The sequence below is a fragment of the Clarias gariepinus genome, chromosome 18, assembly GCF_024256425.1.
Source record: "Clarias gariepinus isolate MV-2021 ecotype Netherlands chromosome 18, CGAR_prim_01v2, whole genome shotgun sequence".
NCBI classification, from domain to species: Eukaryota; Metazoa; Chordata; class Actinopteri; order Siluriformes; family Clariidae; genus Clarias; species Clarias gariepinus.
Window position 1 is genome coordinate 4610128 of NC_071117.1, and position 14543 is coordinate 4624670.

General features: G+C 36.6%; 2 protein-coding genes across 2 annotated transcripts; both read left to right on the plus strand.

The window, feature by feature from the left end:
* Positions 1-400: 400 nt before the first annotated feature.
* Positions 401-4192, plus strand: LOC128506989 (B-cell receptor CD22-like). The gene is made up of 6 exons (XM_053477605.1): positions 401-527; positions 1025-1279; positions 1801-2058; positions 2383-2470; positions 2555-2597; positions 2708-4192. Exons 1-6 carry the CDS (start codon positions 401-403, stop codon positions 2807-2809), a joined length of 873 nt encoding a protein of 290 aa, XP_053333580.1. The 3' UTR covers positions 2810-4192.
* Positions 4193-5420: 1228 nt separating this feature from the next.
* LOC128506990 (B-cell receptor CD22-like) lies at positions 5421-10884 on the plus strand. Its single transcript, XM_053477607.1, has 7 exons — positions 5421-5475; positions 6724-6975; positions 8063-8320; positions 8396-8477; positions 9322-9367; positions 10065-10297; positions 10397-10884. Exons 1-7 carry the CDS (start codon positions 5421-5423, stop codon positions 10449-10451), a joined length of 981 nt encoding a protein of 326 aa, XP_053333582.1. The 3' UTR covers positions 10452-10884.
* Positions 10885-14543: the final 3659 nt, after the last annotated feature.

Below are 14543 nucleotides of genomic sequence, written 5' to 3' on the forward strand. Positions count from 1 at the left end.
TGATTCTTATGTCAGGTCTGTCTTCCACAGTGCAAAAACATCCAGGCATTTCCACAGTGTCCATAGATGGTCCTCTGGAAAAGGAAAACCCCTTGGACCTGGCGTGCTATTGACAGAACTTAATGTCTAAACAATAAATAAATTAATTGATTAAACTTTATTTAATAGAAAAACACATTTGGAGCTTCGGAATTACAGTATAAAAAAAACAAACAAACAAAAAAAAATGTTGGTTGTAATAACAACTCAGTTGTATCACAGCCAACACCCCTCCCCTTCTTAATTTTTAAGTGGAGAGAAGAGAAGTGAAGCTGTAAGCTAACTCATTGTTTTATCGGGCTCTGGATAATGAACTCTAATAACCTCTTTCATGTGTCATGTTTCAGGAACCCTTGGGGATATGTGGAGTAGTACATACAGCCCAGAACATCTCTGTGCCTTAAAAGGATCTACAGTGTTTATGAACGGCTCGTACACACACCCAGCAGATTTTACAGTGACTAAGGCATTTTGGTTAATAGACCCAGGTAAGGGTATAGAATCGACTGATCTGCGTAATGAATCAGGTTACTCAGGCAGAGTGGAATATTTAGGAGATAAACAGAAACACTTCTCCCTCAGACTGAGTGATGTGAAGAAAACAGATGAACATCATTACTGCATTAGAGTCCTAGGACCGAAAAAGCAAAGAGAAGATAAATACCTCTTTTATCCAGGAGTGAGACTGAATGTCACAGGTAATGTAGATCACAATGTGTTATGTCTATTAATGATTATTAATCAATAACAGCATGTTTGTTTATTCTACATAATCAGTTAAATGATGCAGTGTTCAGTATTGCATGTTACTGACGCATAGTATTATTCTGTAAAGGACACTAAATATAAATTTATCTAATAACTTTCTTGTTTTTCATTTGACTATTTCTATAAGGTTTCTACCAGTATAACGCGCAGAATAATTATTAATTTGTATTGAACATATACATTTTAACAACTCTTTCTGATTCTCCTAATTTCCCAGAGCTCCGAGTAGAGATTCCTGAAAAGGCGGTGGAGGGAAACCAAACAGTTTTAGTGTGTAACACCACCTGCAGGCTCTCAGACACACCAGTGTTCATCTGGTACAGAAACGACCTCCGTATTAATACGATCAAGAACAGCATTAACAACACTCTGATTCTGCAGCCTACTAAAGCAGACGACTCGGGCAGTTATAGCTGTGCTGTGAAAGGTCATGAAGAACACTGTTCTCCTGCTCGAAACCTCACTGTGATGTGTGAGTACATGTACTTACATTACTATTTACAATAAACATGAGAACTTGAGAATTGATTCTATTAATGTGGTGACACCTGATGATATCTACTGCAATTATTATGCCTGTTTAAAGAACAGGAGATGCTTAGTGTGGGTTTATTGACAAGCCTTGCTGAAATCAATCCTCCTCCATACAGATCCATAAAAGCTGTCCTTTACACTTTACATGTCATGGGGCCTAACCTGATTGATCTATTTAGTGCAAAAAGACTCCTGGGTTCACACAAATTAGCTGTAAAGTGCTGCTTAGCAGCTCAAGCAGGTCTTGTAGTTATGCTTAATGTGGCACCATCTCTCATTAAATGTCCCATCATGTCTCATGATCGAAGTGTAAATAGAAATATACTATTATATATGTATAATACATACAAGGAAACCATATTTGATTTTTACACAAATAATACAAATGGCGCTATTATAGTGATAGATCTTTTACTGCTGTAGCCAAAACAATCATTGAACAGCCTTTTCAATCTCTAGATCCTCCAAAGAAGGTCTCAGTGTCCATCAGTCCCTCTGGTGAGATAGTGGAGGGAAGTTCAGTGACTCTGACCTGCAGCAGTGATGCTAACCCACCTGTGGAGAACTACACCTGGTTTAAGGGGACAACATTAGTAGGAAAAGGAAAGACCTACACCATCTCCATCATCAGCTCTAAGGACAGTGGAGAGTACAAGTGCAAGTGCAGTAATGAAGTGGGACATTACTACTCAATCGGGGTACCTCTGGACATAGGCGGTAAGGGGGGACTTGACATTACATAAATTACATGTTTTAAATAAGTGTAAGTGTGACATAGATGTTTTGTGTAAGAATAAAAGCGAATGATCTCATACCATACCATACCATACCATACCATACCATACCATACCATACCACTTTATTTCAAAAGCACTTTAAAACAACTAATCACTGCCAATGACATACTGTACATTATATATTTGCATTTTATTTATTTTCCTGTACATCATTATATCATGCATGGATTATAATTAATGCTTATAGTTATATTGTGTGTGTGTGTGTGTGTGTGTGTGTGTGTGTGTGTGTGTGTGTGTTTAGCATCAGATGTTTCTGTGATTGTGTATGTATCTGTTGGAGTTGGACTTTTTGGGCTGACAGCTCTTCTCTCTGTACTCTTCTGGCTGAGGTGAGAATATTTGTTCTGATAAATTCATCACTAATTACTCTGAAGATGCTTACGATGGATAAATATTTAACTTTGTGTGAGCAGATGGAAGAGACGGAAGAAAAAAACTGTTGAAGCTATCTATCAGGTGAGTTATTACAGAAATGTCCATCAGGTGTGTGTTTTGTTCATAATAAACTCTTACAGTAAAGATCTTAAGCAGAACCTCCTCATGTTCTCCACCCCTCCTCTCTGCAGAACGCTGGGCCGAGTGCTAAAGACGACACGTACGCAGCTCTCGACCCCACAGCCCGGACATCTGATGATGTGTATCACACACTTACAGTGAGAGTTTCTTGAAAAAGACAGTTATTGACTTTTATTTCACTGTAGAGAGAACTTTGTGTTGAGAAAAATAAATTTAAAAAGGTTACGTTTATCTTTTAAAAATAGCATTAAACTTTTAGCATCCTTAAACTTTTGGTATTGTTTTTAATAATATTAATGAGAATAATGTAGTAAAGGAATCAAGTGCCTTCATCTTCTACCAGCAGCTTAAGGCTGTTGGGTTTTCTGGTAAAACAAAAAACAAAAAACTAAGAGCAGGATTAAACTTTAATGTCCGAAACAGAAGTATTCAGCAAATGATGTGTTTTTCATAAGTAAGAGACTCATTTTAAAGGTAATGGATCATGAATCACATGGATCAACAGCAAAATAAGTTATTGTTACAATAATTTCAATTAAAACATCTTTTTGTGAAATGTAGTAGCTTGTTGCTGGGAAACTGTATCTCACTGCACCAGAACTAATTTGTGGAAAGCAGTATAGTGGCTTTGCACCCCCAGGGTCTGCGTTTTATTCCAGTTGGATTGTATGTGTTGAGTTAGGGGGTGTAGTGAATTATTCACAAATAACCAACTTTTGCATTTTGTATTTTTTCAAATGGGGTTGCAAGCCCCTCTACTTCAATATTTTGTCTATTTTGTGTTATTTAGGCATGATATTTAATCTCAGTTGAGTCCATTCTAGTTCTAGAGTTTAGCAGTGCCAAATGTAAAAAAAAAAAAAATTCATCAATCAAATTTAATTTTTTATATTCTCAGTCATTTTCTATAGGACTTATCCTGTACAGTGTTACAGGTATTCTGGAGCCTATCCCATGGGTCTTGGGGCATATACCAGGATACACCCTGGATAGGGTGCCAATATTTTGCAGGGCACACAACACACACAATAAATGAATTTGGAAACACCAATTAGCCTACTCTGCAGAGGGAGTGGTCGCTCAGGCACCTACAGTTGCTGATCTGAGGATCTGGGTTTGAGGCCCACTCTTGGTAGGTTGCCATACACCATACTACCCAGTCACTGCATGCTGTGCCCGACCCAAGCTTGGTTAAAAAAAAAATGGGAGAGTTGTGTCAGAAAGGGCATCCAGCATATATATAAGCCAACTCCTTGACCAAAGCAGAAAGAAAAAAACGTTAAATTAGCTTTGTCTTCATGCCTTTGGACTGTGGAAGGTAACCAGAGTACCCAGAGGAAATACACCATGGAGAACATGCTAACACCACACACACAGATCCGAGACAGGAACCCGTGACTTGGTGGTGCCAGGCCACATTGCTAACCGCTACACCACTGTGCCAAGTCACACACATCTAAAAACACAGTAATGTAGCTCTTTCATTCTTTGTACTTTCATTCTCTAAAATAAATTAAAGAGCCAAATAAAATATAATTCTGTAAAATCCATTCTGTGCTTTGTTTTCCTTTATTTGCATTTTCAGCTTTGAGAAATAAAAATAAATTTAGTATAAGCAGTGGGGAGATGGGAAATGCCACAGTTCTGCAATGCTGAAAATCCTAAATTAAACCAGCGGAAACTTGCACACATCGCGGTAGAGAAACCGTATTAGGCAACACTGACCCACTACTCGTTTGTCTCACACAGGAAAGTCATTAGAGACCCATCGAAACTATCATCAGTATTCACAAAGATAAAGAACACCTTAATAAAACTAAATGAATTCAAGTACATTTCCTGCACGAGTGATTCTGATTATTAAAATGACTTGTAAGTGGTTTTACATCTTCCAGGTTTGTGCTGTGCAGAGCCTTTATTAGAGATCAAAGTGTCTACTAGTAAACCTGGGTGCAAGAACATGCGCTTGCATGTAAAAAAGTCCAAGGATAGAAAATAACAACTGAAAAGAGCGGATTGCATTTGTATCTTATACATCAAATAAATAATATACCATAGTTAATATTTTTCATTCTGTTTCTATGTCAGTGGGATGCATTTCATAAAATACATTCATTCTGTACAAGTGCATGTTACAGCATCTGCAAGGAATTGTATTCATATATTAAGTTTTTTCAGTGACATTTGTGTATTTTATCTTCAAAATAATTTAAATCCTCAAATTTTTCAGAAAGTTGCTTAGTCATGTTTTGCAAATCTTAAATCACAAGCAGATAAAAAAAATGTAAAGGGGAAACTGTATCTCAGTAACACAGCACAGTGTACAACACATTACACATACAATACATTATTTATTTATACATTCTCATTATTTATAACTCATTTGTTTAGGAGTGAGTTTTTTTTTTTTTCTAAAACAGCAACACCAACGTGAGCAGCTTGTACAACCTTTAAAACTTCTAAAATAGTTTAATCATCCAAAAAGAGGAAATGAAACTTTTATGTGGCTTGTGTGAGTTGGGTTTGAAATGAGACCTCCTACTGTACACACTTAGTCTTTAGAAAGGCTTGCATGATTCTCACACATTTACCTCAACTCATAGTGCAGAAGTTCTTTGGATCTGAAGAAATAATGAGTGTGAGTTGACTGCATCCTGAGAAGAGACATCTCTGAAATATTCGAATTGACTGCATATTCTGGTCGGTGGAGGTGAAGACTGGAACTTAGCAGCTCACTTTGTTTATTACAGTGTTCTTTAAGGGATGTCGCTCATTGTTATGTTTCAGCTGTTGCTCTTCTCTCAGCTGATGATTATTGGTAAGCCAGATCTATCTATCTATCTATCTATCTATCTATCTATCTATCTATCTATCTATCTATCTATGCATTGTACAATATTCTTGAAATGTGTACTTTTTTATTGTGATGAATCAAAATATGTTGATTGTAAAATTTTCTATAATAGCAGCTAAAACAGTAGTGTAGCTGTAAATAATTTAAAGAGTTTATATGACTTATATAAATCTGTGCAATATCGGTCCAATCGCAACAGCTCATAGGGACCTGTACAGCAAATGCTCCACATGAATGCATTTATGCTTTGTAAATCCACAGGTTTAGCAGTAACTTCAACTTTTATGACTTCAGAACAGAGAAGCTTTGTATTTGCTTGAGCTTGATGCTGAAAGAGTGAGTGTAGCTACTCTAACATTAGTGATAACAGCATTCTGTACAGTAGACAACAATAAAAGTAACACACCTTATTTATTCCCTTATTATGACAAAATTACAAACAATTATTTATTCCTTACATATTTGAGGAGATCTGGAGGAGTAAAGTGAAGCTGTAAGCTACCTCAGAGTTTTATGGGGCTCAGAATAATGACCTCTAATAACCTCTTTCATGTGTCATGTTTCAGGAACCCTTGGGGATATGTGGAGTAGTACATACAGCCCAGAACATCTCTGTACTTTAAAAGGATCTACAGTGTTCATAAACGGCTCGTACACACACCCAACAGATTTTACAGTGACTAGGGCATTTTGGGTAATAGACCCAGTTAAGGATATAGAGTCGACTGATCTGAGTAATGAATCTGGTTACTCAGGCAGAGTGGAGTATTTAAGAGATAAACAGAAACACTTCTCCCTCAGACTGAGTGATGTAAAAAAAACAGATGAACATCATTACTGCATTAGAGTCCTAGGACAGAAACCTAAAGATAAATACCTCTTTTATCCAGGAGTGATACTGAATGTCACAGGTAATGTAGATCACAATGTGTTATGTCTATTAATGATTATTAATCAATAACAGCATGTTTGTTTACTCTACATAATCAGTTAAATGATGCAGTGTTCAGTATTGCATGTTACTGATGCAAAGTATTATTCTGTAAAGTGCAATAAATATAAAATTATCCAATAACTTTCTTGTTTTTACCGCACAATTTTTCATTTGACTATTTCTATAAGGTTTCTACCAGTATAACGCGCAGAATAATTATTAATTTGTATTAAACATATACATTTTAACAACTCCTTCTGATTCTCCTAATTTCCCAGAGCTTCGAGTAGAGATTCCTGAAAAGGCGGTGGAGGGAAACCAAACAGTTTTAGTGTGTAACACCACCTGCAGGCTCTCAGACACACCAGTGTTCATCTGGTACAGAAACGACCTCCGTATTAATACGATCAAGAACAGCATTAACAACACTCTGATTCTGCAGCCTACTAAAGCAGACGACTCGGGCAGTTATAGCTGTGCTGTGAAAGGTCATGAACACCGTTCTCCTGCTCGAAACCTCACTGTGATGTGTGAGTACATGTTATTACACTAGTTTACTTTGCAGTTGAAATTAAGCATGTTTAGTATTTATACAGTATGTAAATCACAGTCAAACCTTCCAGAGTAAGTGGATGGTTAATGAGCTCATGTGCAGATGTTCTGAAACTTTAAATAACAAAGAAACAGAACTATGAACTAAAAGCAGGACATTATGCAATCAAACAGTATAGCAACCTCCAACAAAACAGTAACAAAAATAGATGTTACACAATATATATATAAACAGGGTTCAGATTTCATACTGTAGTATTGAAGTCAACCGGATTCAGTGCAGCATTCACATCATTGCACCAGGTTGTCAGAGTTTGCTGACCAAGTTTGCCAAAGTTTTAGGTAGTTGTACACAAGAGGATGAAAATTGTTGAAATATGGTACACAGGGGAAAAAATGGTAGATGGTAATCAGGCAAGTTTTATTGGTGTTTTAATGAAGTTAGATTTAAGGTAATGGTCCAATTAAACACGATGTCTCTGTAAAACTCTGACTGCATGTATGATAACATTACTACACCTCGTACATACCCTTTTAGTATAATGATGTAAAAGAGAAGATGTCCTATGTGGCACTCCCATAGGGTCCCACCGGCGCTATGTCACGTTTTTATCTTATCTGATTATGTCACCCTTGTGGGGCGCCAGGGAAATACTCCCAATAAGTACACACAGGTACACACCTTACCAATATTAGGCAAGAGAAACAAAATACAGTGACACATGAGCAACAACACCAAAATATACTGTATCTGGTAAACGCCATGGAGAGAAGGACCCAGAATCAACAAGACACCAACATACCCATCAAAATAATGGTCCTTAAATAGTGGGGTCTCTTTCACCTTATTCGTCATACACATTCACATTCCATACAAACTTAAATAATTATTTTAATTAAATAAAGCTGCTTTGCGACAATGCGCTATTAAAAGCGCTATACAAATAAAATTGAATTGAATTGAATTTGTACTCCAATCCCCCCCTCCCCCCAATGTGGATAAAGTTAAAAACACCAGTATAAAATTCTGCTCTCGCATTTTTTGTGTCCCTTGTCAAACTGTAGATTCTCCAAAGAATGTCTCAGTGTCCGTCAGTCCCTCTGGTAAACTAGTAAAGGGCAGTTCAGTGACTCTGACCTGCAGCGGTGATGCTAACCCACCTGTGGAGAACTACAACTGGTTTAAGGGGACAAAATTAGTAGGAAACGGAAATACCTACACCATCTCCATCATCAGGTCTGAGGACAGTGGAGAGTACAAGTGCAAGTGCATTAATGAAGTGGGACATCAGTACTCAATCGGAGTACGTCTTGACATAGATAGTAAGGGAGAATCTTGACATCCCATTCATTATATGTTTTAAATGAGTGTGAGACTGACATCTTTTTGGTGTACAGATGGTGGGCAACAGGCAGTGATTGCAGGAATAATTGCATGTGTATCAAGTTTAGTGCTTGTAATCATCATTGTGCTTCTGAGGTAAGCATTTAGTTTTTAGATATGAAATATGGTAAAAAAATACTGTATGTATAAATATAAACAGGGTAAGCATCACATTCTTTTCTGATTAGATACATCATAACTTAAAACATCTGCTAAGTAATAATAATAATAATAATAATAATAATAATAATAATAATCTAACATTATATAGACCACGTAATAATTTTTATTGTATAATGTGAAATAAGCTTTTTTTTTTGCACCTAGCATGTGGTTTGTAATATATGCATGTATAGAATTAAACAAATATTTTGCGCTCACCCTGTATTACACTATGCTTATGAGAAGCGTTTTAGTCAAACCAGGACTTGAGATGAAATTTCTGTTAAATGAAGGCATGAAAGCAATTGACATTTAGAAGCACAGTACGGTGATCAGGCTCTTTGCTGCAGTAAAACACTTAAAAGGTGCACGTTTTAAAGAAGCCTGTACCTGGCTGAGGTAGCTTAGAACCAACTGTAGTCGTTCCCGTGAACATTAAGCGAGTACAATGCCTGACCTTTGGAAATCAATAAATAACTCATCACCAACTTGCAGGAGTTTTTCTCTTAAACTATGTTCTGTTATTCTGCACAATCAAAAGTCTTTGTATTTAATAGAAACATGTGTTATGTATTTCTAAAATATAACACAGTATATACAATAATAAAATAAAAATTATTACAATTAGGAATTTTGATAATTTATTCTTTTTCTGAAAGTCCCTACATGTAGCATTGCAGCTTATAATGTATTGTGTGATTATTACCAGGTTGCTAAACTAAGTAGTAATAACACTGTAATTAATACATATTAAGTAATACATTTATGTTTATTACAGAAGAAAAAAGATGTATTGCTGGTCAGAAGACAGCACTGTTAAGCACGTAAGTCCACAATCATTGCATTTAATGCTCATTGGGATACAGTTAGGTATTTATTAATTAGAAAGTTTAAATGCCGGTATTATTTAAAATAACTTGCACATCATATATGGAGCGTAAATCAAAGAATCCTCATCTCATTAGCATTAATGTTAACACTAGCAAACAGTACCACATTTAGGAGGCACATATCTGTACCCTGTATAACTTCTGAAAAATGATCATCCTTATTAGCTTCTTTATTTATTTTTCATGCTTTTCGTCTCTTTTGGATAAGTTGGATTAATACGTCCACTATAAACGTACTGCATATGAAAAATAATCAGCAAAGCAGAAGCTCTCAATAACTAGATTACACTTTTATCTGTGTGACAAAGCATCAGGTAATCCGATATGAACTCAAGAACAAAAAGTCCAATGGGGTTGAATATGTTTGTAGGTCACAGTGTTTACTGGAAACTGGTGTTCTGTAATACTGCTGATTCTCTTAAATAAAGTTATTATTAGTATAAATAAAACAAAGTAAATTATTATAATTATTATAATAATTATTAAAATTATTATTATTATAAGTATTATTATTACTTGCATTATTATTATTAGTAGTAGTAATAGAAGTGTTGATTGATTATAATTGATTATAAGTTACTTCATTAACTTATAATTAATTTATAAAATGAGTTTTTGTTTTACTCTCCAGGATAATGTAGCCGCTGAATCTGCACCCCCCGACGCATCTCCTTCCAATACAGACAATCAGGACGAGGTTCAGTACGCGAGTATTGTACACTCGAGGAAACCTGAGGGTACCACAGTGAGAGCTCCTGAGCAGGATGTTTATGCTAATGTCCAGCACCAACGTGGTAAAGCAGAAAAGAAGTATCAGGGGAATGACGTTGAGTACGCTACAGTACAAGTTTCCTCTTCAAACAGGTAAATGCTTTAGAATGCTTATAGAATTATAGAATGCTTGCTTATGTCTGTGATGATGATAATGAAGATGATAACAGTGTTCTTTTTCATCTTATTCAGGCCTGACAGTAAAACAGCAGAGAATCCTTCAGAAATCTACAGCAGTCTTAAATGAACCCCACTGGCAGAAAACCATTACACCTACTGAATCTTGTGATGTTTTAACGACCCCTCTGGATAAGGGACCAATATGCAGCTTGAACTCCAGAAAGAACTGGAGGAGAAACAGACACTTGCTAATGCTCAGCTGTGAAGAGCAGCACAGCATCGTTTTGAATAAAGCTTGAACACACATTTTTAAACTTGTTGATCTTAAAACAAGGAAAACTTCTGCAAAACTTGGAATTTTGGACAATCGATCATCTCTATTATCTTGTTGCCATAATAAATTAACTGTAGTTAGCTCAAATTTAAATTAAAATTTTATTCGTCACATAAACAGTCATACACAGTATGATATGCAGTGAAATGCTTATACGTCCGCTCGTGACCTTTAAAATTTAAATTAACAATAGAAATAAAAATTAATTAGGAAATGGAAATAAAGAATGAAATAATTATATATATATATATATATATATATATATATATATATATATATATATATATATATATATATACCTTCTTTCTTAAATATATAAAAGAAAAATATTCTTTAGAGAAACCTAGCTGTACAAAATATACATAGTAACGACTGTACAAATATGCAAAATGGAAAATGTGCAAAAGTGTGCTAAATGAAATAGATATAAATGTTTTGGAAGTGTGCCACATGAAATGAAGTATAAATGTCCAGAAATGTCCAGAGTGAGTGCAAATGTGCATGAGTCTACACATGTAAAGCGTCCATAAATGGATTTTAATTGTCATGTGTGAGAAATCTCTAGAAATGTGCAATGTGCAAAAGGATGTTAGTCCTGTGTGATGTTTTAGTAGAGAGACCGTATCGCCTGCGGGGAAGAAGCTCCTCCTCAGTCTCTCTGTGTTCGCCTTCAGGGAGCGGAATCGCTTTTTCGGAATCGCTGCAAGCTGGCCGACCCTGCGCTCTGACCCCAGTTTCGCTGGGATATGCGAAAAATCAATTTCCCTCTGGGATTAATAAAGTACTAATTAATTATTATTTCTCTTTTATTTCTTGTTAGTGGTGCTTGCAAAGAGATGCTTAAATTTGACCTATTGATATATAATGGTAAAGGTACTCCCCACTGGAACAGTCTTTTCAGTTGCATTCCTTGCTATGTTAACTTCTATAAGAACTTTGAAACTGAACCCAATTGTGGATCCCATTCTCATAGGGACATGGAGATGGGCTCATTTTACTCAAGTAACCATTCAGTCAATCAGGAGCAACATGCTAATAATGTTAGCATCATGCTAGCAACATGTTAATTATCATAATGTCGTGCAAACAAAATGCTAGCAACATGATAATTATGTTAGCATCTTGCAAGCATCATGTTAAAGTCATGCAAGCAAGATGCTAATCATGGTAGCACCATGCTTACAATATGCTAACCATATAAGCATCATGCAAATAAGCAACAGGCTAATGATATTAATAGCATGTTAGCCTCATGCTAATTATTCTAGCAACTTTTATTGCTAACAACATGCAACATGCTCATTTTACTCCGGTAACCTGAGTCTCTCAGTATTATTGTAAAGCTTTTAAGTCATGCCCTAAGCCTGAGTTTTGCCATCACTCATATTTTTTCTTCTGAATATCTACTCCTCTAGTTTTATTGCTTTCAGTTTATCTTTTCATTCTTTTCAAATTTTTTGTGTTTTTGCCAAACAATACTATGTGTACTGTAGTTCACCGAGCTGGAGGCAGGTTTACCCACTCCTCGTCCATACCACTTTATCTAGTATAAAAGGTTATGGGGTGCCTGGAGCCTATCCTAGTGGACTTAGTGCATGAGGCAGGGTACTCCCTGGACAAAGTGCCAGGACACACACACACACACACACACTATAGATAACTTGGGAACGCCAATTAGCAATTTGCATGTCTTTGAACTATTGAAGGAAACCGGAGTACATGGAGGAAACCCACCAAGCACGGTGAGAATAGAGGTGATGATAGAGTTGCACCCAATACTGAGAGTATCTGTTCTGTAAGCATTAGCTCATCTGGCATGTGTGCAGGGATGATTCACTCACATTGACCAAGACAAAGGCCAAAGTCTGCTGAGTATATTCTACTGTATGTCATGTGTCACGTATACTCACAGGATGTTGCATCATTACGGAAAATTGTGATGTACAGTGGGTTACAGTACATTTGACACTTTTTTTTTCTAGGACAGCCATCGCCATAGTAGACATGTAGAACATGTAGCATACATTACTGTTTCTGAGAAACATTTACTTTCATCTGTTGGTTCGGTAGTAAAACTATTGCATTTTACTATGGGTTCAGTTATTTATTTTTTATTTATTTATTTCATTATTATTATTATTATTATTATTTTTATCAGGGTATAAACACAGTGCATACACACACACACTTTTATTCTGTTTCTTTAGTTTATTTTATGGCCAAACACAGAAGCCTTGTGGTGTCAGAATTTTTTTTAGACTTTAGTAATCAGTAAATAAAAAAAATAATAATAATTGTGCATGTTTAGTTTAGTTTAGTTTAATTTATTGTCATGTGGTGGCTCAAAGGGCTAAGGCACTGAATTACTGATCGGAAGATCAGCGGTTCAATCCCCAGCTCCACCACTTTGCCACTGTTGGGTTCTTGAGCAAGGCCCTTAACCCTAACTGCTCCAGGGGTGCTGTGTCTTGGTTGACCCTGCGCTCTGACCCCAGTTACGCTGGGATATGCGAAGAAGGAATTTCACTGTGCTGTGATGTATATGTGACAAATAAAGGCTTAACTTAACTTATATGCATGTTAACACAAGGCCAACATTACAATGAAAAGGTTTGAAGAAGAAGAGCCAGTCAACTTGTATATGTGTGAATGTGTGTGTGTGTGTGTGTGTGAATGTGTACACATGTATGTGTGCCAGTGTGTGTATATTCAGAGCACCTGTATAAGTGAATGTGTTTATGTTTATATATGGCATGCACATGATCAACATATTGTACAATAAACTCCTCCTACTGTACATTAAATTGCATTGCACAATGGCTATAATAGTTTAAGGTGTCCTCGTGCAGCTTTTTCTTTAAAACAAGGTTTTTAGTCTGGTGAGTATGTACTACATCCCTCAGCATATCCATTTGAGTTAAAAGTCCTGACAGCCTGGAAATAGAAAATGTCTTTCAGTCTCTTGGTGCTTGCAAACAGGCTTCTGTACCGCCTGCCAGATGGTAACAAAGAGAAAAGTACTGTAATATATTCCATGGACAGATGGGAGTGTACAGTACTTCCAGGAAAGTTTCTGTGCCATTTCTACCACTCGTTGCAGTGCTTTTCCGTCTTTGGCTGGAACTGTTCCCATTCCACACTCTGATACATCTCATCAGCAGGCTGTGCACCTGTGGAAGTGTATGAGGGTGCTGGTCTTTATGCTGTCTTTCTTCAGCCTCCACAGGAAACAGAGCCGCTGCCAAGCTTTCCAGATCATGGTGTCCGTTAATAGTGTCCAGAAAATATTGGATGTCAATTGGATGCCAAGGAAATTTGAAGTGGTTTACCCTCTCAACCTCCTTTGCTTTTTGTTCAGTGGAAGATTATTGTATTGCAACAGCTGGCTAGTGCCCTGACTTCTTCTCTGTAGGCAGTTTCATCCTGATCTGTAATGAGACCTAGAATAGTTGTATCATCTGCAAACTTGAAAATGTTCAGCAATGCAATCATATGTGAACAGAGAGTACAGGAGAGGGCTGTGAATGCACAACTGTGGTGCACCTCTACTGAAGGTTAATGATGAAGAAGTATGGCTACTGATTTTCCTGCCAGTCAGAAAGTCAAAGATCTAGCTGCAAATGGAGATACAATGGAACCTCGGATTGCGAGTACACCAGTTTGCGAATGTTCCGCAAGATGAGTTCTCCATTGAAGAGGACTTTCGCTGTTTCCATAGCAGTTGGGTTTTTACGGCAATCCCTTCTCCTTTCTCATCCGGCACAGGCAACGGCGGAGCTACTGCTCAAAAAAATAAAGGGAACACTTAGTCCCTTGAACCATGCATACACATATGAGGGGCGTTCAAGTCAAACTCAGAATAAGTGTTTCCTTGTTTTTTTGATC

Coding starts and splice junctions, on each gene's coding strand:
- LOC128506989 (XM_053477605.1), top strand. CDS start 401: ATGTGGAGTAGTACATACAGCCCAGAACATCTCTGTGCCTTAAAAGGA. Junction 2,059..2,382: donor GGTACCTCTGGACATAGGCG/GTAAGGGGGGAC, acceptor GTGTGTGTTTAG/CATCAGATGTTTCTGTGATT. Junction 2,471..2,554: donor TCTGTACTCTTCTGGCTGAG/GTGAGAATATTT, acceptor TTGTGTGAGCAG/ATGGAAGAGACGGAAGAAAA.
- LOC128506990 (XM_053477607.1), top strand. CDS start 5,421: ATGTCGCTCATTGTTATGTTTCAGCTGTTGCTCTTCTCTCAGCTGATG. Junction 5,476..6,723: donor CTCTCAGCTGATGATTATTG/GTAAGCCAGATC, acceptor CTAATTTCCCAG/AGCTTCGAGTAGAGATTCCT. Junction 9,368..10,064: donor AAGACAGCACTGTTAAGCAC/GTAAGTCCACAA, acceptor TTTACTCTCCAG/GATAATGTAGCCGCTGAATC.